Source organism: Sarcophilus harrisii, chromosome 4 (genome assembly GCF_902635505.1).
Source record: "Sarcophilus harrisii chromosome 4, mSarHar1.11, whole genome shotgun sequence".
In the NCBI taxonomy this organism is placed as follows: Eukaryota; Metazoa; Chordata; class Mammalia; order Dasyuromorphia; family Dasyuridae; genus Sarcophilus; species Sarcophilus harrisii.
This window is the reverse complement of record NC_045429.1, coordinates 438856766-438883940: the sequence shown is the minus strand read 5'-3', so window position 1 is coordinate 438883940 and position 27175 is coordinate 438856766. Positions and strand designations below refer to the sequence as shown.

At 53.5% G+C, this 27175-nt stretch overlaps 1 protein-coding gene across 2 annotated transcripts; it reads left to right on the top strand.

Moving 5' to 3' along the window:
- The first annotated feature begins 169 nt into the window (after nucleotides 1–169).
- On the top strand, nucleotides 170–25125 carry SMYD4 (SET and MYND domain containing 4). 2 transcript variants are annotated; one of them, XM_031967795.1, is made up of 11 exons: nucleotides 170–251; nucleotides 5789–5931; nucleotides 7283–7427; nucleotides 9288–9377; nucleotides 11874–13038; nucleotides 19447–19629; nucleotides 19956–20122; nucleotides 21929–22061; nucleotides 22555–22671; nucleotides 22866–22989; nucleotides 24225–25125. In XM_031967795.1, the coding sequence occupies exons 2-11, from the start codon at nucleotides 5801–5803 to the stop codon at nucleotides 24376–24378; spliced, it is 2409 nt and encodes an 802-aa protein (XP_031823655.1). In that variant the 5' UTR covers nucleotides 170–251; nucleotides 5789–5800; the 3' UTR covers nucleotides 24379–25125. The 2 variants fall into 2 exon arrangements, with proteins under 2 accessions (XP_031823655.1, XP_003770178.2); XM_003770130.4 differs by lacking the exon at nucleotides 170–251 and having other exon boundaries at nucleotides 3866–5931.
- The last annotated feature ends 2050 nt before the right edge of the window (nucleotides 25126–27175 follow it).

The following is a 27175-nucleotide window of genomic DNA, read 5'->3' as shown; positions in this document are numbered from 1 at the left end:
GCCCGGGCCGGCCGTGACGCGCGTCGCTCTCGCGCTCCGGACGCGGGCGGCGTGGGAGGCGGGCTCAGAGCGCCAGCCCGGCAGCCCATTGGCCGGGTTTCCTCGAGCGCGGGGAGGATGGGAGGCCCCGCCCACCGGCGTCCGGCCCCTGAGCGGCGCGTCCGGGGGCTCTCCCGGCGGAACCGGGCCCACGCGGAGGAGGAGCCACGCGCGACTGGGAGGCCGGCCCGGAAGTGTGCCGCGGTGTCCAGGTGAGAGCGGTGGCGCGGAGCCGCCCGTCGCTGTGGGGCCGGCGCGGGGCGCCCTGTTCTCGGGTTCCCTTTCCCTGGCCGTAAAGCGGGAGGAAGCACTTTCTGGGCGCCTGCTGAAGCGGGAGGGAGCACCCACTGGGCGCCTGCTGAAGCGGGAGGGAGCACCTACTGGGCGCCTGCTGAAGCGGGAGGGAGCACCTACTGGGCGCCTGCTGAAGCGGGAGGGAGCACCTACTGGGCGCCTGCTGAAGCGGGAGGGAGCACCTACTGGGCGCCTGCTGAGCCGGGAGGAGCACCTACTGGGCGCCTGCTGAAGCGGGAGGGAGCACCTACTGGGCGCCTGCTGAAGCGGGAGGGAGCACCTACTGGGCGCCTGCTGAAGCGGGAGGGAGCACCTACTGGGCGCCTGCTGAAGCGGGAGGAGCACCTACTGGGCGCCTGCTAAAGCGGGAGGAAGCATTTATTGGGCGCCTGCTAAAGCGGGAGGAAGCACTTTCTGGGCGCCTACTAAAGCGGGAGGAAGCATTTATTGGGCGCCTGCTAAAGCGGGAGGGAGCACCTACTGGGCGCCTGCTGAAGCGGGAGGGAGCACTTACTGGGCGCCTACTGAAGCGGGAGGGAGCACCTACTGGGCGCCTGCTGAAGCGGGAGGGAGCACCTACTGGGCGCCTGCTGAGCGGGAGGGAGCACTCTACTGGGCGCCTACTAAAGCGGAGGAAGCATTTATTACGCCTCAAGCAGGAGGAAGCACTTTCTGGGCGCCTACTAAAGCGGGAGGAAGCATTTATTGGGCGCCTGCTAAAGCGGGAGGAAGCACTTTCTGGGCGCCTACTGAAGCGGGAGGGAGCACTTACTGGGCGCCTGCTGAAGCGGAGGGAGCACTTACTGGGCGCCTGCTGAAGCGGGAGGGAGCACTTACTGGGCGCCTGCTGAAGCGGGAGGGAGCACTTACTGGGCGCCTGCTGAAGCGGGAGGGAGCACTTACTGGGCGCCTGCTGAAGCGGGAGGGAGCACTTACTGGGCGCCTGCTGAAGCGGGAGGGAGCACTTACTGGGCGCCTGCTAAAGTGGGAGGAAGCATTTATTGGGCACCTACTGTACACTGTGGGGGGTACAGTCACCATCTCCTTGCATTCTCACCGCCCTGGGAGGCAGGTGGGGAAACTGAGGCGGGTGGCGGGCGTGAATGTTCCCTTTTGTACTTGCTCATATGTGGGGGGAGAATCCAACGGGCCCACGGGTGCAATGCTGACCTTAAAGGTCCTTAATAACAATGTACTTACACTGACATCCTGAGAAACTAAGTTTCGGGGGCAGCCTGTGCTCCCCGGGGCAGCCTGTGCTCCCCAGGGCAGCCGTTCCACAAGCGTCTGTCAAAGTAAGGACCAGACAAACTCGAGGTGCTGGAAATAATTAGCAACGTTTACTGAATAACGCCCTCATTTATTTTTATTTTGTGATACTGTGGATGGGAAATGCGTTTCTCATGATTTCACGTGCATGATTGATGGCCCATTGTTTGCCTTCTCGTTGAGTGGGGGAGATGCAGGAGGAAAGGAGGGAGAAAGTAAACACTAAATAAATTAGGAAAAAGCATTTATTAGACACCTACTGTTTCCTAGGTACTATGCTAAGTGCCCGAGATACAAAAAAAAGGCCAAAGAGAAATTCCCACCCTCAAGGAGCTTACAGTCTAATAGATTAAATCTATATAATAGATGTAAATCTAATAGAGGCAGCAAACTAACAATTGTACCCACAAGTATGAGATAAATAGGAAATTACCTAAAGAACATTGGGGAAGGCTTTTAGTTCCGGCTTAAAAGGAAGCCAGGGTGATCCAAAGCAACCCCAATAGATTTGGGACAGAAAATGCCATCTGCGTCCGGAAAAAGAACTAAGGAGACAACATAAATCAACACGTGCTAGTTCGCTTCTTTTTGTTTTGTTTTATCTCTCCTATGGTCTTTCCCTTTTGCTCTGATTTTTGTCTCCCAACATGATTCATAAAGTAATGTGTATTAAAAATAAAGAAATTATTACAAAAAAAGAATATAAAGAGAAGACTAAAGGAGAAAAAAATTGGTAAAACTAAATAAAGTAACTAATTAAAAGGAAAATAGTAAAAAAATAAATAAAACATAAAGGAAGGCAGGGAGGTCAAGAATGGAGGAGGGAGAGCCCAAGGCAAAGCAGGAGATGAAGGATCTTGTTTGTGGAGCAGCTGGAGTCCCTGCATCAAAGAGTCTGGTAGGGAAGGACAGGGAGGGAGGAGGCATCTGGTTATGAAGGATTTTGAATACCAGCATTTTGTAATTGTTCCTGGAGGTAATAGGAAGCTCGTGGAATTTACTGGGTCAGATGAGTGTTTTCACAAGATCCCTTTAGTGTCTCATTGGAGGATTGATATGGAATAAGCAATTATTACTTACCTAAGTACTTTGGGAGAGAAATGTCATCATGAGCTCACATTCTATGCATAAGTAATTAATGATCTTGTACATGTGAAGAAAATGCAAGATTTTGGGGAGAGATGTCATCTAGATGGAGACCCTTTGGCCGAATCTTGAGGGAACTGAGAGATTATAAGAGGCAGAGATAAGGGAATTCATTGCAGTGTCAGGGCTGCTATGAAAGGGGATAGAATGAGGGAGGGGTGCTCTCCTGGGAAAGGAGGCCAGAGCCACCTGGCTTTGAGGGCGGACTGATGGACTGATTGTGAACTTATGGATTTCAAGAATCCATGGGCCCAGGAGCACTGATTTACTCACTTAGCTGCTTAGTAGAACAGGTAATTTTAGAACCAAGCAACTGGGAAAAAGCAAAGTTCTACACTAGAATACTTTAGTTGTTCACGGATTATGACTTCATTGATGTGGTTATTCTCTACTTATGGAAATTGCACTCCTTAGTGACTTAGTAGATAATCTGTGAAAATTGTTATCTCGGATATATGCATCTTGCTTTTGCCATCCTGATGAGGAACCTCCCCAAACATAACATTTGGCCTCAATTTTGGAGCTGAAAAAGACCCCAGTGAACACCTAGTACATCCTACACTTGAAAAGGACCCCTCTTTTTAGCCAGAGGGCTTTACTTTCTATGAATAAAGCAATGGGATTATGAAGGAAATCAGTTGTACTGCAGTGCAGCTATCCAAATATTTTTTAAAATATTCACAGACCCTGAGTCAAAAACCTCTACAGCAAACCTAATGGGCAATAATACAGCCTTTGACTGAAGCCATGCACCGAGAGAGCCTCGTATTCCTGAAGGCAGCCCACTCCACTTTCATAGCTCTGATTGTTGCGAAAGTGTTCCTTACCCCAAGCCGGGTCTGTAAAGGGCTGAAACTCTTGAGTTCATGCACTGAGGTTAGACAACTGAGCACTTAAGGCTAATTACCGATTGGACAATACTCTATTAGCATTTGCTTGGAAAATGGTCCTTCCCACTATCCTGTGCTGGCTCAATGATTGGTGTATACAGAGAATTGTAGGAGGGAATAGGGAGTGGAGTAAGACTAGCCAGGGTCACTTCTGGGCGGGAGGGGAAGAGGAGAGGTCAAGGAGATTCTTCTTCCATCCAATTCAATCCTACCTCTAAAGACAAAGAATAAAGATCAAAGACTTTTGCTTATCCTGACTCCGGCTGATTCTAAGGTATCCAGGTGCTAACAGGGCCATCACACAAGTGGGCCTTTTTTGACATCTACCCTTGTACCTGGTACCCCTAATGACTCACCTGCAAGAAGCTTTCCCATACACGCTCCTGTTGATATCTTGTTTGTTCAGTTTTTTTGTTAGACTGTGAGCTCCTACAGGGCAGGAACTAACTTTTTTGCCTTTCTTTATATCCCCAACACTTAGCATAGTACCTGGCACATGGTAGGCACTGAATAGAGCTAGGTCCTGATTTATGTGAATAATGAACCTGTGAAATAGTCACATGCATTTCAGATGGTCTGTTTGGGGTTATAATTGTATTAAATATGGTCACTGGTTCCAACCCAGTAGAAATATGCAATATAGATTTGAATAATGGGATCACTTCACAGGGTTTCTTCTTCAAACTAATCAGACTAATCTAAGTATATTAGTTGATTGGCTAAATAAAATAATCCCTTCTCACAATGACTTTACAATCCAATGGGAGACAAGTAACACCTAAATAGACACATAGCATAATACATATTAATGAATACATATGCATAAAAATTAAATACAAAATAGTTTGGGAGACAGAACGCTAGCCCTTGTCTCAATCAGAAAATGCTTCAAGTAGGAAGTAGTTCCTGAGCCATATCTTTAAGGAGGCAGACATGAGGGAGCGTGCAGGCTTAGGGTGACTTCTCCTGGGAGCTTCCCTGTCCATTAACAGTTTCCCTGGAGAAAACACAACTGAGCAGTCTGAGTTGCAGGGTTACAGAGTTAGATGTGATAAAAGGAAAAATAACCAGGTTGGCACAGTGGATAGGGTGTGGGGCCTGAAAACTAAGCTCAAACCTAGTCTCTGTCCCTCCTGGCTGCGTGACCTTGGGCAGGTCACGTCACCCTGTGTGCCTCAGTTTTTTCACATGTCAAATGGTCTGGAGAAGGGAATGGCAGACCGCTCCAGTGTCTTCGCCATGAAAACCCTAAATGGGACTGACCGCAGTAGAGCAACAACAAAAGGAAAAGCCTCATGGCAGTGAGAGCTGGGCCAAGTAGAAGGCACCTAATAGGTGCTTGCTGAATGAATGAGGAGCTGCCGGCTTTTCTTAGCACTACAGTTCAGACCTGGCCAGGAGCCCTTGGAGGCTAGGTGGGTGTTCCCTAGGTTAACGACCCCTTCTGTGTGCCTTGGGCAAGAAAGAGGAAGGGCAGGAAGCCTGGCCTGAGGCTCCCAGGCTGGTCCTGGCACAGTGTGGCTGCATCACAGGGGCTCAGCCTCCAACCGAGGGAGGTGCTCCGGGTACTACAGCTTGGGGGGACGGTCGTGGCAATGACCAACAACAGCCCGATGAAGGCGGCTCCTCCAGCGGGGATTATGTACATCTCCCAACGAGGAAACGGAGGCTCTAGGCCATGGGGTGGCTTGTCCTTGGCCACATACTAGTCTGGAAGGCCTCGGCACAGAGGGACTGTGCAAGGCTGGCCCCTGCCTCTCGTGGTGGTTCCTGATCCTGGGTTCAGCCACTTTCTCTTGTGCCAGGCTGCCTTACAGCTAGAGCGGGTTGGGAGGCCACGTGCCAAAGTCCCCTGACTGGGGAGTGTTGGAAAAGGGCAGCGATGAGCTAGATGGCTCAGTGATGGCACGGTGGGCCTGGAGTCGGGAGGCCCGAGTTCCAATCCAGCCTCAGTCACTGGCTGGGTGACCCTGCGCAAGTCAGGTAAACCTGTCTGAGGTAACCCATGGGAGGAGGAAATGGCAGCTCACTCCAGGGTCCTTGCCAAGAAAACTCCGCGGATAGAATGGGCGCCGAGGGCTAGAGCGGCAAGAAGAGGTGGGCGCGCCCAAATCACAAAACCTGACGTGGCTCTTCCCCTGACTTTGCAGGTCTGCGGCATCATGGACCTGCCCGTGGAGGAGTGGCGGGCCCATGTGCACCGGCGGTGGCGGCAGCTCCCATCGTCTGCCCAGGCGGCGCTCCGCACCAGTGCCCTGCGAGAGGTCCTTCGGCACTGCTCCTCCCTGCTCCAGTAAGTCACGGCGGCCCCCCGGCCTGCGTCAGGCTCTTTGACGTGATGGCCACGACCCCATTCCCGCAGCTAGATCGTGCCCTTGTCTCAGCTTCCCCAGGTTATCCTCCATAAGGATCAGCTCGCCCGCTCTGTCCTTTTCTGGATCGGAAGAAGCCTCCATTCCATCTGGCAGCTCTTCTCACTTTTTGTCCCCAAAACCCCTTTACACTCACTCCCCCCAAAAATGGCAGCTTCTCACCACTAGTGTGAAGACAGCTGTGACCCTGCAGCCCTCCCAAGGCCCTGATCGGGCCGTCCGGACATGGCCACAGTCACAGGCAGAAACCCCCAGGAGAGGCAGGGCCAGCCTTGCACAGTCCCTCCACACCGAGGCCTTCCAGACCCAAGGGTGGCCAGTGCTCTGCCTCTGGGCCAGGCCAGGGTCCTGCCGGCGCTCAGCTGGAGCCAGAGGCCATCCCTGCTGCTCTCAGGGCGAGGTTTAAGTTGGCCATTGCACGGTGGGGGTTAACCAAAGGGTGGCACAGGGAGCTCCCACTGGCACCATTGAGTGGGGGGGAGTACGCCTTAAGGAAGAAGGAGGCTGCCCTCCATGGCATGCCAGCCGTGTGCATTCTGGCGCTGAGGGCCTGCAGGGGGCCAGGCACTCTACAGCTCTGTAGGAAAGCCGGCTAATGGTCTGCCTCCTTCCCCCCCCCATCCCCCCATCCCCAGAGTTCTGAGGGAGGAGCCTCGAGGGCAGGAGTGCCAAGGAGGGCACGGGGACGTTGGGGGTCTTTAGGCTGCACACGTGTTTGCCAAGGCCAGGACTTTCCCCAGAGTCGTAGCCCTGGGAGTCTGAGCTCCCTCAGTGAGGAGCCTGGCGTTGGCACCCGTGGTGGAGGGCACCCGGAGTCAGATTGCACGGGGCAGTTCCTCAACAGCTCTGGGATCAAACTGATGATGCTGTTCTAGCCAGCGCTCCATCGCGTCTCTAACCTTCCCACACGGCCTGCCCGGCTCCCAGGAGTCACTGGGTCCCAGCATGGTGGCCGTTCTCTGTGCAGATCTTGTTCCTCCTGCCCCAGAGAGCCTCAGCACCTGACACAGCAGGTGCTTAATTAATGCTGATGGAAAGGATTGGTCCTTGTAGTAGAAGGAAACCATGAGCCTGAGCCAGTCGGCTGGAAGGTGCCGGCCTTGCCCAGCCTCCCCCAGGCTCCATGCCCAGCTTCCCTTGTGCTAGCGGCCCTTCTGAGAGCCGGGGAGAGGGGGACTCGACCCCGGTCCCAGGGGCAGGAAATGAGCGCACTGAGCCGGGGCCTCTGAGGCCCAGGTCTGCCTCTGGCTGAGCCTTGTCTCCTCTTTGCAGGCCTGAAGACGAGGGGTTCTTGCAGAGGCTTGCTGAGGGTTTCTCAGTGGAGAAGGATCCCGACGCCTGCCTCCTGTATAAGGAAGAAGGGAACAAGGCGTTTCTGAGGAAGGCCTACCAGGCTGCCGCCGGACTCTACTCCAAGGTGGGGGGCAGGGCCAGCCCAGCAGGGGGCGGCTCTGCCTTCTGGGACCCTGGACTGCCCCAGTGACTGCTGTCACTGCCCTCAGACTCGGTCTGTAACTAGAGGTTGGGCAGAAAGGAGGACCCTGGCAGAGCCTCCTGGGCTGTGCTTAGGGAACAAAGGGAGCCTTGTGCCGGGGGCTGCATTCCCTAAAGAAAGCCTTCGGTTCCTAAGTCCTAGCACCTGTGTGTGGTCCCAAGCCGCCTGGACCTCCTGCCGGGCTGGGTCTGTCAGCCCCACCGGGTCACAGGCCATCTCTGCGTGAAGCCCTTCAGTGATCTCTGATGCCCTGGGTGTGGGAGCACAAATGGAGCCCGGGGTGACTCGGCCGATGGCCTTTGGGAGTGGCTGGGGCAGGAAACCCTCCCACCCTATGACCCACCTGGCAAGGACTCTCTGAGCCCATTAACTAGGCTGACCTCAAAGGGCAGATGTCCCCGGACCTTCCTTGGAGGTTGCCAGAGCTTGCCCTCCACTGGTAAAGCCTTAAGATCCCAGGGTCACTCTGTGGCTCAGCAAGGCAGTGAAGGAGGCCCGTGAAACGTGTAAGAGGATGAGCTGGTGAGAGTTGTGCTTTGCTGGGCCTGTGCAGGACCTTTAACTGAAGAACAAATAGGTCATAGACAGCCATGGCCATGCGGTGCTCAAGACCCTCGGGGACATTTCCTGAGTGGCGAGCGATCAGATCCACCCACAGACATCCTGGCCCTTTCATAGACCTGAAGAACTTGCTTCACTCTCCATGCCTCTTGCCTCTGGGGTACCAGTGTACCCCACTGGGCCGCAAGAGAACACACCTCATCATAAGGTCCAGGGGATCATAGATTGTGGAGAGGGTCTTCGGGCTTTGGAATTTTTGGACTGAGTTCAGGCCTGACATGGACCAGGATACTAAACATGGAAAACGTGCCCCAAGGAAAGCAGCACCCTGAGAAGTTCCCTCTCCTTCCCTTTCGGTGCAAGGAAGTGGAACCAAGGTTGTGGAGTTGGGCTTCCTGTCCCTGCCTCAGTCCTGACGTTGGTCTGGAAACCCAAGACTTGAGGACTGCTGGCTCCACTGTGAGCCACCCATGTCTGTCATGGCTACTGAGCTTGTGGCAATGGTGCCCACGGCTCCGCTTTGCCAGGAATTTCACACGGCTCCTCTGAGAGCCGAGGAATTCTTGGTGGATATTTGTGTTGATAGATCTTCCCGTTTTCCTGTTTGTTCAGAATGTTATTTTCTCACCAGCCTCACAGTTTGGGGCCCATAGGTGTTGTTTTTGTGGGAAGCTGGACTTAACCTTGGGAGTCCTCTTGTCCGTTTTGGGACAGAGGTAGAAAGACCCAGAAATGAATCTGTTACTCAATGGTGCAGTCTCTCCTGGCCTCCTGGTCAATCACTGGGCTTGTATGTGGGGACATGACCAAGAACTGGAATGGACCAGATTCCCCTGGGGGTCCTGATGATCAGTTCCTGTCAATGTCTCCAGCCCTCTCTGAAACCACCCTGGTGGTCGTGTCTTACAGAACAGTAATATGCTATAACATTCATAGACCACCATTCCCCACCTGAGAGGCATCCCTTTTCCTTTTTTATGATTCTTTGGGACACAGGCCCCATGTGATGGATCAAAGACTTTTGAGCTTTTAACCTGTTCCCTCAGATCCACAGCCTGGCCTGGAAGCTAGGCGGGGCTACTCTCATCATGCTCACTCCAGAAAGATCCAAGATTGTGCCCAAGTGGATGCCCTGACAAGTAGGAGTGGATATGGAACGCGAGGCTTTGTCCTCTGATAAAGCTCTTTCCGTTCACTAGCCTCTCCTTATCCCTCTTGCAGGGAGCATCCCATGCGAGACCCAACACTCAGGAAATGGCGCTGTGTTTTGCCAATCGCTCTGCGGCCTTCTTCCATCTGGCTCAGTATGAGGTGAGTACCAGGATGCCCAGAGTCATGGGCAGAGAAGGGCTTTTATTACCCAGGAGTCACAGCAATGTCAATAAACTCTGCCCCCCCCCCCCAAAGCCCATGAGTACTAGGAAAGTCATAAAGGAATGGAATGGGGGAGAGACGTCTCTCCAAGTGGGGCCTGCTGTTTCCAGCAAGAAAGCAGCTGTAATGTGTCTTATGGGGTGGTAGGTGAGTGCTGGTGTGGAACCCAGGGCCTGCAGGAAGACTTGGGGGGTGCAGGATTCCCCTGGGAGGGTAAGCGGTCTCTTGGGTGGGAGCCAAGAGGAGAAGATGTTCTTCTGACCTTTCCTTGTAGGTGGTCCCTGGGGGGGGGGGGGGGACTGGAAGTTCTTCTTTCAAAGCCCCCAGCTCAGCTCTGCCCACCTGTCTTCCTGGCCTGGAAAGAAAAAAGAGGTTTGAACCTTTGTGAGACTCTTGAGGTTTGGTTGTAGCTTCGGAGACTCTGATCTCTCTGCCTTTCTTTGTCTGAGATTTCCTCAATTCCTTCATCAAACAAGTACTTCCCATCAAAGGGAAGCAGTTCTCTTTTAGTCTTGGGTCCCCGTGGGACCAAGCCTAGACAAAATCAAACATGGCTTCTGGCATCCGAGTGGCGGCACGCATGGTTGGGGCCTGGGAGGAGGGGGCCGCTGCATGGGAACCCGGGAGGCCGTGATTCAGAGACTGCCTGCAGCCGGGCTGGGCCCGGGGCCAAGTCGGGTCCCCTTTGCTTCTCTCTTACTCCTTGTAAATGGGCTGACACCAGGCCCTGCCCCACTGCCGGGATCTCTGTGGGGAGAGCAGCTTACACAGGCCAGTTATGAAACGAGAAGCCCCTGGTGCCTCCTGAGCTTCTCTAAAGCCTCTGCTACGGAGCCATGGAAGGGACCCAGGGTTGGATTTGTTGGGAAAACAGTGGCTCGGGGCCACCTCAGACACTTCCGTCACTCAGTCATTCAATAAACAATTATAAGAGCTGCCGTGGGCCTGGCACCGGGCTCAGCACTGAGGGTACAAAAAGGCAAAATCCAGTGGCTGCCCTCACATTCTGATGGGAAAGGCGGCATGCAAACGGATCTGTGCAAAGCAAGCTCCGGGCTTCCTGGAGGAGGTGGGATTTTAGTCAGGACTTCAAGGAATCCCGGAAGGACAGTAGGTGGAAGAGTGGAGGGAGATCCTTCCAGGCACGGGCAAGGCCAGAGCGAGTGCCTGGGCCCAGAATGCAGGGTCTCCAGCCAAGGAGCCGGTGTTCCAGGATTGAAGGGACTGTGACCCGAGCCAGCCAACCCCCCTCTCTGGGTTTAGGTGGGCTTCCTCTTTAAAATGAGGAAGAAGAGGTCCCTGGGTGACCACCAGTGTCCTTTCCACTTCTACATCTCTGATCCCATGTGTTTGCTGTGGCTCTGGTCATCTGTACAGCATCCAACTGGGCTGGCACATGGCAGATCTGGTCCCTTGGATAGAGTCCTGGTATGAGGCAAGAGGTCCCTGGCTGGGTGGGGGTGGTTTCCCCCTGTATAGAAACTCATTGGCAATTCCTGGGGGACTCATTCTGGGGGATCATCCAGGCTAATGGAGATGACCTGAAGTTGCTTTGTGACATGATGGGTTTTGGACATTCACTGGAGCTGGCTTGAACTTGGGTTCTGTGGGGAAAGGGCCAGGCTTACAGAGGAAGAAAGTGGCTTTAAGAAATAAAAAAATAAGCCTTTTATAAGAAATAAAAAATTAGCTTATAAGATTGTCACAAATGGATTGCAGTTTTTTACCAAAAATCTACTTTGAACAGAAATTAACTCAAATGGTTGAGAGAATCAACCAACAATCATTTATTAAACCCCTGCTGTTCCCCACACACACACATACACATCTCATACGAGAGCTACAAATGCAAAAGCGAGACAGTACCTGCTCTCGGGAAGGTTACATTCTACAGGAAGGGTCCTATGGCCTGCTCAGGGGTAAATAGAGAGCGTATTCAGAACCAGTACAAACCATGTCCCAGGGGGGCAGTGCAGGGCCGGAGGAAAGGCCTCTGAGGGAGGGGAGACTTGGATCACCCTGGAGGGGAGGACAGAGCTTTCAGGGCTTGGGAGGGTCCTGTACAGGGAACAGTATCAGGACTAGGATATCCAGTGCCTGAGGGAGAATCCTGAGGAATCATCCTGGTGTCTCTCTCTGATTGGAGCCAGACTGTTGTCTGGAGCTTGGTTTTTCTTCTCAAGGCCCCAGAGAGCCTTTGCAGCTTCTTGAGCAGAGCAGTGACACAGTCGGAATCACCTTGTAAACTTCCCCACCCTCATTGCAAGGATTATTGGTTGTAAGGCAGGCATCTAATGTGAGACCTGTTTATCCAAAGAAAGGTCCTATTGAGGTGTTCTTGCAGGTTCTCAAGTTTGGGGACAACCAGAGGTTTCCTTTGTAAAGCATTTGTGAAGAGTGGAAGTCATAGTCCTGTTTCCTCTCTAATTTTAGACATGCCTCGAGGACATTGGGAGAGCACAGAGGCACGGGTACCCAGAAAGGTTGCGACCCAAGTTGATGCTGCGCAAGGCGGAGTGCCTCGTGGCCCTGGGCAGACAACAGGAGGCGGCCCTGGCTGTTCGAGACCTGGAGCAGAGTGGGGCAGCCCAGCAGGCCAGCACCGGTGCTCCTGATCTCCAGGCCCTGCAGAGGAGGCTCAGCCATCTGAAAGCACGGGTGCGGGAGGACACGGGCCCTGGAGAGGCTCCTCCCCTCAGTGTATCACATGCCTCCGAAGAGGTCGGTCCCAGGGCCAAGAATGAACGGATTCCCGGCACGTCGCTGTCCGTGAGCTTGCGCAGTGACCCTTCCAGAGGACGCTATCTGATCGCCACCGAGGATGTTTTTCCAGGTGAACTCCTAGTAAAAGAGGAGGCTTTTGTGAGTGTCCTCAACCCTGGAGAGACAGCGGGGTTACGGCGTGGCCTGGAAGCCCAGCGAGACGGCCGAGCCACCCCTGGAGACTGCCATTGTCACCGGTGTTTGAAGCCTATTGTGGCTACGGTTCCCTGTGAGGGCTGCAGCTATGCCAAGTACTGCAGCCAGCAGTGTCTGCAGGTGGCCTGGGAGCGCTACCACCGGGTGGAATGTCCCTTGGGGGGGACACTCCTCACCCTAGGGGTCTTCTGCCATGTGGCGCTGAGGACGGTCCTCCTGGCCGGATTCGAGGCTGTCAGCAACCTTATAAAGACGGTTCAGGGAACAGTAAGTTCTGAAGCTGCTTCTGTACCTGACGGCCAGCCCCCTGGGCAGAAGCTGAACACTCGGCCCAACCTGGCGGAAAGCAGCCCACATGGGGGGGCGTCTGGGGTACCAATTCCCGGGTGCGACAGGGATGGCAGTTACCAAAGCTCTTACTACGCTGTCTTCCACCTCTTGCCCCACACCAAGAAGCACAGCCCGGAGCACAAGTTCCTGTGTGGTCTCAGCATCGTGGCCTTGTGCAGGAAGCTGGGAGAAGCCGACTGGCCTCCCCGGGCCCAGGGGCCCTCTGCGCAGGAGGCAGCCCTGACCACGGAGCGGACCCCGGAGCCCAGTGTCTGGGCAGAGGCCATGCTGAGGCACGTACTACAGCTGCACTGCAATGCCCAGGGAGTGACTGCCCTCCAGGAGGCGGGTAAGGGTGGAAACGGGACCAATGGAGTGGTCTGGGAGGCTGGGGGTCCCATCTTGGTCTTTATAATGGAGGGATTGACAAGAAAGTCAACTTAAAGGAGCATCCAGGAGTTAGCCAAGCATCCTGGAATAGTTCAGCGCAAGGAAGGGAAGAAGGGAGGAAGGAAGAGAATGAGGAAAGAAAGGCAAGTGGAAGAAAGGGAGAGGAGAAAAAAAGAGAAATGGGAGGGAGGGAAGAAGAAAAGGAAGATGGGAGAGAGGAGAGGAAGGAAGAAAGGAGAGTGGAAGGAAGGGAAGAAAGAGGGAAGGAGTGGGGGAGCATTCAGTAAGTACTGACCCAGTTCTAGACCCTCTTCATTCTGCTGACTGCGCCCTTAGCACAGTTCCTTTCTCCCTTCTATAAAAGTGCAAGAACGTCTTTCCTTCCCACCTCCCTCCCAGGGTTACTGTGAAGCGCCAAAGAGCTCAGTCAGTCAGCAAGAATTGCTTAAGCACCTACTCTGTGCTGGACCCACTATGTGCCAAAGAAGTGAGATGGCCCTGCCCTCCACACTCCGCGCCAGTGTAGCCAGCCCAGTGACTTGGGTGGAGAAGGGCTTCAAGCTGGCCCTGGGGCCGAGTCTTAAAGGAAATTAGGGACTTTGGAGAAACCCTTTGAAGGGATCTGGGGGTCTACAAAAAGTGATGCAATAATGCAGCTCTTTAGAAGGTAAATGTCCAGGGGAATTGGGGTAGAAACTATGTGGTTCAATAGGTAGACACTGGACCTGATCCAAGAAGGTCTAGGATGAAATGCTATCAAGGTGTGTGACCCTGAGCCAACTGGCCCACCTCTGTCAGCCTCAGTTTCCTCATCTGTAAAATGGTCTTTATGCAGCAGAATGGGCTTTTGGTGGCACCTGTGGGAGGTGTCTCATAAAAGTCCTCACTTCCCTTCCCAGTGGGAGAGCAACCAGAATCGAAGCCCCCTGTGGCCGTGGCTTTTTTGTGCGGGACTGCCCACTGGCACTGCCCCTTGGCCTGTTCTCAGGCCCTTGCCTCCCTGCACCATCCCTGTTTTCCAAGCAAAGGCCACTGAGTAACTTTCAGAGTTTGCTTTTTTTTTCCTTGGATATATTCACTTGCATTTTCTAATTAAATCTAATTTGGTTTTAATCTGTCCGTATTTCTAATCTTGGTTTTATCCCTTTTTATTATTTCACTGGGGTTCCAACACCTCCCAATTTAGTGTTCTCATTGAATTTCATTAGCAGCTGTGTCATTAGTAACACAGAAGGAGGATTAAAGTGTTAAATAAGAGAGACTGACAGAGAACCTAGGAGGCATTTGTTGTGCTATTTGCCAAAGTCCTGTTCTTGAAATTTTGAAGAAACCTCTCTAATGCTCAGGGGAGAGAGCTTGGGGCGAAGGGGCGTCTCCAGTCGAGCATCAGAAGGCCGGCAGGCTTGGACCCCACAGAGTGGGCAGCTGCCTCGAAGGCCATTTGAGTGGCTCCAGGAGGGCTCGGCGCAGTGGGCAGGATTTTCCCAATGACTCTCAAGGGAGCAATCTGGAGCTTGAATTCTCCCTTTGGGGCCGTGCCTCAGCCTGTGTTTGTGGGAGACGTCTGCTGCAGAAGGCCTGTGCCAGTCTCCACCAGCCAAGTCTTTTCTTCAGGGCAGTAGGGCCCGCTTGTGGAGAGGGATGACAACCAGCACTGGATGTATTGCTTTAACTTTTTAATTTTTTTTGGTCAAGGCAATTGGGGTTAAGTGACTTGCCCGGGTCACACAGCTAGGAAGTATCTGGTCCTCTGAACTCGGCGTTCTATCCGCTGGACCATTTAGCCCCCTGATGTATCACTTAACAGTCTGTCGGAGCCTTTCCACAGCCAATATTAGCTCAGCCAGTTTTCCCCATATCCCTGTGAGATAGAGATAACCAGTGGTACTGGCCCCATTTTACAGATGGCAGACCTGAGGCAGGCTGAGTCTTTTGGCAGGATGGGATCTCACATGTTTCTCATTCCAAGACAAGCCCTCAAGCTGCCTCTCCGAATTGTGAGATTTGGGGCTTGAGGGGATCCCAGAGGCCAGCTGGCCTGCCCACTCATCTGGCAGATGAGGAAACCGAGTCCCAAAAGGAGTGGCAGGTAACAGGAGAGGGGCCTCCGATTCCAAAGCCAGCATTCATCCCACAGTACCTGGGAAACCTCCCACTTCTCCTTCCCTTACCTCCCACAGCCAGAAGTTCTCAGCGGGTATGGACGTTCCATCTGTCTCCCACCCCACACCCTCCAAGGCACTACCTTGCGCCCTCTTGGAAAACTGTGTAATTGGGCTGCACTCAGTCCTGATTCTGAGGACCCTGATAATTGCAGAATAGAATTAGACACTTGAATATATTCTCTTTATCAACTTTCAGTGGCTTGCCATTTTTGGGAAGAGTAAATTCCTGATGCTGTCATTTCAAGCCTTTCCTGCCTTGAGTACTTCTCTCTGGCCGAACCCAGGATGGAACTTCCCCTGTTCTTGGCTAACCCTGACCCCCTCCACATGTCTTCCCCCGGGCCCACCTTCTCAGCTTGGGACCCCTTGTCTTTTTTTTCACATTATCTTACTTGATAGATCTGTTTTCTCTCCCTCCCGCTTCTGCTCCCTGTCCTCTTTTCTCAAGGCTTTCCTGCTCCCCTCAGATGAGAATCACCTGTCCCACCTGCTTTTCCTTCTCTTAAATTCTTGGATGGCCCTTCCTTGATCAGAGCTCTGCAAACACATGGCAGCTCTGCCCACCTCCTTCCTTCCCCTTATACTCCCCTTGCCATGGTCAGCCACTGGGCCTCTTGGAGAGCAGGATCTGTGTGGCACTCTATCTCTCTCTCTCTCTGTGTCTCTGTCTCTCACTGTCTCTCTGTACTTTCTCTGTTTCTCTTTCTCTCTGTGTGTGTGTGTGTGTGTGTGTGTGCGTGTGTGTGTGTCTCTCTCTCTCTCCTATTTGTTCTTTCTCTGTCTGGCTCTTCCTCTCTCTTCACCTCTCTCTGACTCTGTGTCTCTCTTGTCTCTCTCTCCCTGTCTCTGTCTGCCTTTCTGACTGTCTGAATTCATCTCTCTCTCTCTCTCTCTCTCTCTCTCTCTCTCTCTTTCTCTCTTTCTCTCTTTCTCTCTCTCCATCCCATCAGCTTTCCACAAGTACTTTTCCTATCTCCCATCTATACAACAGTCCCATTTGATGCAGCCCTTTATAGTTTACAAGACGCTTCCCTCACAGTCAAGTAGATGGAGTCAGCCTCCTTAGGCCCATTTTACAGAGAAGGAAGCTTAGGCTCAGAAAGAAGTGACCCTGACTGCCAGCCTGCCATGTCCTGCCCCTTGGCGCTCAGATGAAAGTGGAGTGACTCAGCCAACAGAAGGATGATGGATAATTTCTAAATCACGTTTTTTGGAACCCAATCAGAGACACACCCAACTAACACTCATTTCTGTTCCCAAGCCCACTCCTGTTGGGGAGAATCCATAAATAATTTGCAAAGCTGATATCTCTGACTGGAGTGTGATGTTTTTAGGGAAAGTTTTAGCAACTCTTTTCCTGTCGATTGTCAGCTATCACTAGCCGAGAAGTGGGCTAGTCCACTTAGAATTATTCAGAGGCTGCTCCTCCATACTGGGCACTGGCCCTGCCTGCCATGGAGCATTTTCTCAGCTCATTAGCACCTCCAGGAAAGAGGAGAGGAGTCAAAAGTCCCATCATTCAAGCTGATGCTTCTTCGATACCTTAGGGGACAAAATTTGTGGGCCATTTTCCAAAAAAAAAAAAAAAAAAGCATTATTTGGAGATCTGGGAATTTTATTCATCCAAGCCTTCCCTGTGATCCGACTAGAGGAACAGGCCAGGGAGGGAAGCCGTGGACCCTACCCTCTCCCTGGCTTGGGTGAGAAAGGCCTCATTTACTTTGGATAATCCAAGAATGACAAGGGAACCGACCGCTGGGGACAGAAATCCTCCTTCTCTCTGGCTGTTTAAACAGAGGAAAGCGAACAAGCCGTAACCTTTTCTTGATGCCTTAGGGTCAGTGTTCTGCACATCCCTTAATGTACTGTCAGGTAATAGAGCAGTGCCCTCTGGGGCTGTTTGCCTTCCCACCATCCTGGCCCTCAGCTGGCTTCTGATAATTGAGGTTACTCGATAGCTGACCTCTGATAAGTGAGACGTTACTGTAGAGTAACTGCTGAAAATATTGGCCTGTCTTAAGTAGGATTCCTGCTCCCTCTGACCCCACACTGCCTGTGGCCTTTAAAGTTCTTGTCTCGATTAGCGTTTTTCTTTCCTCTTTCTCGGTTAGCTGACATGTCTTGCTGTTCCAGCACTGTCTGCCGTAAGCGACTGTTCCCTTTCCACTAATTTGCTGCTTTTATGTGCACTGACCTGGGAAAACAGTTTAAACAAACTTGTTAGAATTGCGTCTCAAATAAGAGTAAACAGTTTTGGAATGATGGCCTGAAAACAGATACAGGAGGAGAGATAAGCAAAGTGATGTCCCCCAGAACGCACTCAGCGAGGAACAGTGTTGCCTACTGCTTTTTTGTGAATAAGTGAATAAACATGTTTTTAATGCCAGCAAATGCTTTCCTTTGTGGCATTTATTGACAGCATTTATTTTGCGATGGCAAGTAGCCTGGGTCTCAGCAGTAACTAAAGACTTCTCTGGGACAGTGAGACACAGCACAAGGGACACGGCATCCAACATTTGTCCCAGCTCTGTGGGAAGGGCCGTCCCGTGAGGAAAGAATGGGAGCTTCCTCGTCAGCATTTTGCAACATCTGTTGTGGCTACTTGTGGGCCTCTGGCCTGGTCATTGGCTGTGTTCTTCTGGAAAGTCATTTTGCAAGAGAAAGGACCTTCAGATAAGGAAAGACACGGTTTAACCATCCAAGTGCCTCAGCTGGTACGAGTTCTCAGATTTCTGTCAGGGGGATCTGATGTTGGAGCGGTTTCCCGGGAAGATGTTGGGCAGACACATGGAACCTGGTAGCTTTTGAAATGGATTGAATGAGCAAAACCAGTCTCCTTGCTGCTCACTTAGAGCGAGATGTCTCAAGGATGTTCTGTGTGCATCTATACTTAGCCCTCCACTGTTCAACATTTTTATCACTGATGAAGGTATGGCGAGCATGCTTGTCAAAACTGGAGACTGCATAAAGTGGGAGAGGCGATCAGACACAGTGAATGACAGAATCAGGATCCCAACAGATGTGACGGACCAGAACGATAAGGCAGAACTAATTAGGTGACATGTCTAGGAGTCAGCGTCAAGCCCTCCATTTGTTTTCAAAGAACCCATTTCCCAGGGAAAGGATGGCTAGACAGGAAGGCAGGGACAGACAAGTGTTTATGTGAAGATCTCGGGGTCTTAAGTGACCATCAGCACGAGTTGAGCCAACAGTGTGATGTGGAGAGGGCAGCGTCCAGGACAAAAGGGGTGTATGTGGCTGTGCTCTGCCCGGGGCCGACCCCCTCTGGTGGTTGGGCTTTGTTCTCACTAAGCTGGAGTGAGCCCAGGAAAGGTTAGGAGGCTGTGGGAGCTCAGCCGTGCTGTACGAGGACCTAACAGAAGAGCAGGCACTGAGCCCATAGGGCTCAGCATTTGAAATGAGAACTAGCCTTGCTCCCCTTGGCTCAAGTGGGCCAGGACTCGGAGCAGTGGATGGAGGTTATAGAGAGCAGAGTCGGACCTTGGGAGGAAAGTGTTCCTGTGTGCACTCTCTGAGAGAGGAAAATGGCCCTTTGGAAGATGGTGGACTCCCTTGGCTTCGGAAGGCCGGATGTCCATGTCAGTGATGGTCTAGAGAGGATTTGGGGCTGGGGCTGGGTTGGACTAGAGTTTCCTTCGTGAGGTTCCTTATCTCTGAGCTTCTGTTAGAGATTCTTTCATAAATTTAACGCAAATGTGTGAAAAATGTAGTTGGGCAGCGGCTAGGACACTTGTTAAATTAACCAAGCCAGTGTCTGATAAATCAAAGCATTTGCTTTACAGTGATTGGGAACGTCTCTGGGAAATAATCCTGCCAGTTGCTCTGGTCTCTGTACCCTCGCGAACATTCTCGTACCACCAGGCAGGAAGCTTCCCTGCCGATAATTCCTTTTTGATTATTATTTAAGATATTTTAATCTTTGGGCTCCTCTTGATGGTAATAAGGAAGAATGATTAGGCTCCAAGATTCCAAGGGACTTTTGCTTTAAATGTGTTCGTTCCCTTTGCCTCCCGGGGACAAGAGAATGCTGTGAGTCATGTTCCTTCCTATTTATACTGGATCCGCTTCTGAAGACATGAGTCAGACAGGCTCAAGGCCCAGTTTCCTATCTCTGCCTTCTGAGAAATGGGTAGCTGGGCTGGAAGCGCTGTCCTGACGTGTCTGTCCTCGGGCCCTTTCAGGATCGGAAGGGGACCTTGTTACAGAGTGCCAGCAGGTCCGTCTCGCCACGGGTCTCTTTCCTGCCATCAGCCTGATGAACCACTCATGTCGCCCCAACACCAGCCTGTCCTTCCGGGGCTCAGTGGGCTCCGTCCACGCGTCACAGCTCATTGCACGCGGGCAAGAGATACTTCATTGTTACGGTGAGCCCCCCGCCCCTACTCCTGAGGAGGAGGACCCCCTAGGGGTCTCCCGTCAACACTACCAGGAAGAAGGGTCTGAGCTCTAATAGGGAGGGCTCTTGCACTGGCCCCCTCGTCATGCGGCTGGCCCACACGCATCCCTGCATCGACCTTTCCAGATGCCTTCTTTTCTGAAAGTGGTCTGGCCGGTGCCCCTGTGTCTCCTGCTCTAGGGACCATGGAGCCTGTTTGCCTGTGGGGATCATAAAGGGAGAGGGTTGTCACGGATCCCCTGTTGGGCCTTTCTCCTCCTTTCCATGTTGTCTCTCCATTGTGTCTCATGGTAGGACCTCACGAGGGCCGCATGGACGCTGCCACGAGGCAGCAGAAGCTGAGATCTCAGTACTTCTTTGACTGCCGCTGCCAGGCTTGTCAGGAGGAAGAGGTGCACGGGGCCGGCGTGACACCGAAGCAAGGCGGGTTCCGTTGCCCCACCTGCAGGGCAGCTCTGCAGGTACCCCTCCTCCTCCCTGGGTCTCTGCCTTCTGTACTGCTCTCCTCTCCGCCCATGGGTTGAAATTCTTGGGAGAGAAGTGTTCCCTGGTTTTGGGGGTGACTCTCCACACCGCCACCCAGATTCTCCCACCACTAATAACAATAAACGGCCAACAACTAACACATCGAGGTTATAAAGTCCTTCACGTGCATTCTCGTTGATCCTCACAGCAAACTATGAGAAGCTCTCCCTTGGGTACAGGCCCAGCTTCGGTTTTACACTAGAGCAGAGGGAAGCTCAGAGAGAGGTTCGTCCCTGGTCCCCCAGCTCCTGGGTATCAGAGGTGGGACAGGTCCTTGGCTCTCCTGCCTCCAGATCTAGCCCCCAACACTAGCCAAGCGCACAGCAGAAGAAGGTTTTCCTCTCTGAGTCTTTGGGCACGTTGGAAGGTACTTTAGTGTAGCAAGGCACTGATTGATAAAATATAATAAGAAAGGTAGTCAAAGGCCCTGGGTTCTAATCCTGGCTTTATTATTTACTGCTGCTTTATCCCCCAACCCATCAGAGGATTAGACTGGATGGCCTCTAAAACCTCTTCCATCTCTAAGCCTATTATCTTATGGAATATTAGAAAATGACCAGACAGGAGCCCACCCCACCCACATTCAGCCCACTTCAAGTGCCATTGCTTTTTAGTGACATTCAGGCTGACACCCGCCCATTTTGAAAAACAAAAAACTCAGGTAAAGTTTAGGAACTGAGAAGAAAATGGCTTGTGGCAACTGCAAGGAGTAGCTGGTCCGGGCTGCAGTAATCTGGTTGAAAGGGCTCCATCTCCAAGGGGTCTCCATGTCGTCCTTAGAGGAGCAGCGCAGATGAACCCTGGAGCCTCAGCCTCCTTTGTGAATCAGAGCTTTGTACTGGGAAGGAATTGGAGAGACATGTAGTCTCTCATTTTACAAATGAGGAAGCCTGACAGAGAATCTCAAAAAAGCTGTCTACAGTGACATTGGCCATTGGTGGTTAAACCGCCTTCCAAATGTAGGCCCTCTGTCTCTGAATCCAATATCCTTTCCTCTAAACCCTGAAACCCTCTTTCAATTCCTATTTCAACAAAAAGCCCCAGCCTCTCCAACCAGTGTGAATACCTCCTTCAAAGAGTTAAGTCATTCCCTTCCTACACAGCTTGTTAAGGAGCTGAAAAGAAATTTGAAGATGAAAAAGGTAGATGTGAGAAAATTGAATGGGGATAGAAAGGAGTATACCTTTTTCTCAGCTGTACAAGGCACCTTCATAAAATTTGACCATATATTAAGGCATCAAAAAACCTCACAAATAAATGGAGAAAAGTAGAAAGATTAAATGTATCCTTTTTGGACTATAATGCAATAAAAATTATATTCAATAAGAGGCCGTGGAAGCATAGCCTAAAAATTATTGGAAATTAATCTAATCATAAGGATCAAAGAACAAATCATAAAAAAAAACAAAAAAAAAAAAACCTTCCAGGACAGCCTGTTTCACTCTGGAGCAGCACTCTTACCAAATTCAGCCAGGCTTTGGCCATGATGTGAAGACATGCTGTTCCCTCTCCCCTTCAGGGCCAAGAACCCCAAAGGCATCTTCTGATGCAAAAGGCCACTGGTGGTCCATAGAGTGTACACCCCTGGAGAGCAGAGAGCTCCCTTCTGTAGCTGTGTCCCTTCCTCCCAGCCCAGTACCTTAATGCTGATTGAATTGAGTAGAATTGACAGCAACCCTCCCCTCATGGTTTGGCTGTTGGCGCAGCCCAGAAAGAAAGGTAAATAAAGCTGTCTCCCCCAGGGACTGGACCCTCTGGGCTGCAGCAGCGGATCCTGCCGGGCCCAGGTGAGCAGGGCTCACCTGCTGGGCCAGTTGGGAGACCTTCAGCAGCGGGTGGAGATGGCCGGGGAGCTACTCAGGGGAGACCGGACAGGTGAGTCCCTCCTCTCCGCCCATCTCTGCTGTTCTCTCTCAGGCTCAGTAAATGCTCATTAAGTGTAAGGGGGTTATCCCCTTGTCAGCCACAAGGTGGCTGTGTCATCCAGAGACCAGAACCCGCTTTATCAGTTGGAAGGCCTTGGAGGCTGGACAGCGTGGCTCCTGCAGCCAGGCTGGCAAACCTCCCATGACGAAAGCGTTGTCTCTGACATGTGTGGGCCCCTGCGTCATTCCCCTTGGTTTGGATCCCAAGGCTTCACTGACTCAACTTCCCAGAAGTGTGGTTGTGTCCCAGATAGGACTTCCAGAGGGCCAGGGGGCACGCTTTGCAGAGGCGGGGTGGGGAGTGAAACCCCAGAGCAGTGTGGGGCCTCTGCTCCCTGCCTGCAGCTGATGGGTCACAAGCAGGGAAAAGGAGGGAGGCTCCTCGCCATCTGCCGAGACCCCGGCTCCTAAACTGCTGCTGCCGCTTTTGCTTGCCTTGGAAGCTCGAGCCGTCCAGCTTTTATTGGCGTGCCGGCGGGAGGCTGAGGACTTCTTGACCTCGGAGCACGTGTTGATGGGCGAGATCGAAGACCGCCTGGCCCAGGCCTACGCCAGCCTCGGTAGGCATTTCCCCACAAGGGGAGGGGGGAATCATCTTGTTTAGTCTTGGTATAACTGCTCTAACAGCCTCAGTCAGTGTCCCCCAAACTCAGACCCTCTCTCCCTTTAGTTCCCCCTCCCACCCTCCCCTTGAGAAGTCTTGGCTGTAATAGAGTGGGGGTTGCGATTCTCTTAGGCTGTGTTTTCCTGACAGGGGACTGGCCCAAATCTGCAGCCCATTTGCAAAACAGTCTTCAGGTGGTGAAGGCCCAGCACGGACCAGCCAGTGTGGAGATGGGCCATGAGCTTTTCAAGTTGGCCCAGGTCCTTTTCAACGGGTAAGGCTCCCACCCTCCACCGACACACACACCTGGCCCGCCCTCAGCCAGGCACATTTTGTTCCTTGTCCCCATCCTGGAAGCTTCATTAAGTTCCTTAGGGTATTTTGAAATTCTGAGTAGCTTTCTTATTTCCTCTTCAGGGGAAAATTGAAGGTCTCTCTTTCTGACATAATGAGAACATTTGTGCACCATGCTGAGAGATGACCGCGCATTCAGATCCAAAATAGGTTCCCCAAGGGGAATGCGTCATTCCCACCCGCTGCCGACCCTCCCTGGTCAGTGTCCCCATCCAGCCCTTTGGGCTCTCATTAAAATGCCTACTCTGTGCCAGGCAGCAGAACGGCAAACAGGCCGTCCCTTCCCTCCCTTCATTCCTCACCAACCAGGACTCGGCTGTCTTCTGCCCCCCCCTCCCCTTAATGGGTTAGTCATACCTTCTGATCCTATTGTCTCTGCCTTCTTTTGGAAACTCTGATTTCAGCGTTTCTGAGCAGCCCCTCCCCCCCAAACTGTTAGTGTAGCAACCACTGAATGCATCAAGCTAAAGGAGGCTCCCAAGCTGCTTTGGAGAGGCGAAGTGCCAGACTGATTCAGGAAGGTCTGGGTTCAAATCCTGCCCCAGACACTGGCGAGTTGTGGAGCCTGGGGCAGCCTCTGAACTCCCCAGATCTTGGAGGTCTCATTAAAATTGGGTTTCAGCCTACTTGGGGGGCACAGATTCCTACACCAGGGGAGTCACAGACCTCAGCTTCTCAGTGGGTGTAGAGGCACCAGGGAGATGGACTCTCGTGCCCAAGTGAGAGAGCAATGGTGAAATGACCTACAACTGGTCAGTCAGCAGCATTTATTAAGCTCCTGCTGTATGTCAGGCACCCCATTGAGCGTTGAGAATCCAAAATAAGGGCAAAAATTGTTGCCACCTTCAAGGAACTCACAGCCTAATGGAGGAAGCAGATAATATACATACATACTCAACCAACATTGTACAAGCAGGAGGATGAGATGTTGGGCAGACTTGTCCATTCTCAGAGGGATTGCTGCATTAGAAACTGGGCTGGTGTCCCTGAGGACGCTGCCACAGGCTATGTGTGCCTCCTGGTCCCTAGTATCCCGCCATGTCTGTCGGCTGCTGCCCCGAGCTGCATGAAGCCAGGGCTTGGCTCCTCATCCCAGAACCCCTGTGCACCATCACCGGATGGAGGGCTGACCTCTGCTTGTCTCTTGTGGCTCAGGTTTGCAGTCACTGAAGCAGTGAGTGTGATAGAGAAAGCGGAGAAGGTCCTGTCCTTACACTACGGCCCCGAGAACGAGCAGGTGCAGGAGCTGCAGCAGATGAAAGCCTGCTTACGGGAGTTACCCAGCCACCCTGGGGAGCCCACAGCCTAGGACGGGCCCTCAGCTTCTGCTTGTGGCTGACATAGTCATACGGGCTCCTACAAGTGGTCCCTGGGCACCTTCATGCCTCCAGGAAACACAGACCTGTACCAGCCGACCGCCATGGCTGCTGCTGTGAAACAGCGGCAACGTGGTCAGAAAGGCCCTAACAACCTGCCCCCTCGGACCTGGCAGCCCCACTGCCGGCATCGGTCCTGAGAGGCTCAGGAAGCTTTCCGGCAACAGGTGTTGTGGGTGGTCAGCTAGATGATGACGGCGTAAGTGTGTATGGGACGTGTACTGTGAGAAGGGACAGCCAGGAGGAAATCCTGGGCCCCGGGGGAGGCGTCTGCAGTGGTCAGAGGGAAGTGAGCAAACTCCGGGGAAAGTTCCCTGGCGGAGCATCGCAGTGTAAAAGAAAACCTCACTGAAGAGCATCGGGGCCAGGCACAGCTCCCTGGGGGTCGCAGGACTTCCCCATTTGGCAGAGCATGGGGGGCCATGGGTGCAGGACGGGGCACACATTGTTAGGGGGGCTGATGTGTCAGCTTGTTTACTTTGTTGTACTTTGGTATAGGTCCAATATTGGGAAATGACTGGAATTTTTTAAAATGAATATTTAATTTCTTAAAAAAAAAAAAAAAGTAACGGCTTGGGGGGAGTCCTGTGCCTGTTCTGAGATGTGGGGCCGGGGAGCAGCCGCTCCAGAATGACTCTGGTGAGAGGTGGGCTTCCGGACTCTGCCGTTGTTGTGAGGGCTGTTCTGCAGTGAGAGAACATCCCACTCTGAGGACCGCAGATGGGTCTGGACACCAGGCCCCTTCAAAGGGAGCTGGGCGTTCCCCAGAACCGGGCTGAGTCCCGGACTCACGGCCAGGGGCCGGCCCATGCAGTTCTCCATTTGGCTTCAGTGGAACCCCTGGGGTTTCCTGGGGTCGATCTCACTGATGGCGATGGCGTCATCAGGCTCAGAAAGAGCGTTCTAGGAACCCGTGGAGTTGGTGAGGTTTCCTCCCTGTAACAGGCCCCTGGGGTTCCACCCGCCGTGCCTCCTTTCCCGGGTTGTTTGTGGGATGGTTATTGGACAGCGTCAGGTTTGCTGAAGCCATTTTCCCGGTCCCTTCTGCCTCGTGCCCGCCTGTTCCCTCGCTCTGCCTCCTGAGCACACTAACGGAGCGCCCCGCCGTTGGGTCTCACGGTGCTGGGCCCCTTCTGTGACTTCCCAGCTTGGAAGGGACATTGAAACGGGCCCCTCCGTCCCTCCTAGAAGGGCAGACCACCTCACGGCCAGAGCCACCCGGGGAGCATCCGGCAGGAAGGAATAATTACAAGGGCGCTTGTGGCGTCAGACCCGCAATAACCAGGCTGAGGCCGAGGACTGGCTGCCTTAGACGCACGAGACCCCAGCCCACCCGGAAAGCTAGCCAGCCCCCAAGGCGGTCCCAAGGACAGAGCCCCCGGGAAGCTTCAGGTGGGCTGGAGCCCGGCAGGCAAGGCCCGTTCCCCCCTCCCTCCCATCCAGATGGACCTGGGTGCTGAGTGGGGGTCCGCTGTCAGGATTAGAGCACCCTCGGGGCCAGGGGTCCCTGACCTCGGAGTCTGCAGAGCCCCGGGGTCTGAGCTCAGATTTCGGGGAACTCTGGGGACTTGGAGGAGCCTACATTCTGAGAAGGGTGTCCTACTACAGGGTCGGTGAGCCCCTAGGCCCCGGAAGTCGCGGGAGTTTGCGGAAAGTGCTGGGTTCATATTCTGCCTGGGTAGTCCTGGGCAGATCACCTCTCCCAGCCTCAGTTGCCCCATCTGTAAAAAGGGGACCCGCCTCATAGGATCCTGGATGTTCCAGGGAGGGAAGGGGCACAGTAAGCGGGCCAGTAGGTGGCGCCATGGTGCACAGTAAGCGGGCCAGCAGGTGGCGCCATGGTGCACGGTGCATCAGCCCGGCATCAGGAAGGCGGGTGCTCAGTCACTCCCTCTGCAGCCCTGAGTCCTCCCGGCCCGTCGGCCTCAGCTTCTCATTAGTGAAATGAGCTGGAGAAGGAGACGGCAAACGGGCGAGAGCCCCGATGGAGTCAGAGACAGCCGCGGCTGAAGCATCGGCTGCGCCAATGGCGGGTCCCCATCACTTGGCCATCTGTCAAATGGGGACGAGGGCGATCCCTCCCCCCACCTCCTCGCCCCCATCTCCCCCCTCCCTACAGAGTTAGGAGGAAGATCCAAGATCCTCGTGGGGCTGGGCCTGGGAAACCCGCCCCTGGAGCTCGGGCCTTCCGAAGGAGAAAGTGCTCGAGGGCCTGCGGCGCCCTCCGCCTGGGAGCCTGAAGCGAGTCCCCCCCTCCCCCCTCAGTGATCCCTCGGCCTCTAGCTGGGGGGGGCCGGAAGCGAGGGGGGAGGGGCGGCGCCTCGTTTCCCCTTTCCGTCTCTAACGCCTAATTCAGTGCCTTGTGCACCGGAGGCACTTAATAAACGCTCGTGGGAGTAATCAGAGTAACTGGATCCGGGAGCCCACCGCCCAAAGGCGGCTCGTTCTTACGGGCGCCCTCTGTGCCATCGCTCAGCTTAAACTGTCCTCGGGGCAGCCTGTGCCCTCGGTCCTGGGTCTGCCCCAGGACCCCCCTCCCCCCCACGTGGCAGCCCCTTAAGCACTTCCGGTGCCCGGAGGCCGGCTTTAAATGGGGGACAACAGAGCGGGGCGGGGGCGATCCCCGGGCTATGAAGCTGAGGCAACCCGTCAATGCGGGCGGCGACTTCCCGGGGCGGGGAGACGCCCAGGAGCCCGACGCCGGAGGACAGAGGCGCGGCAGGCAGGGCA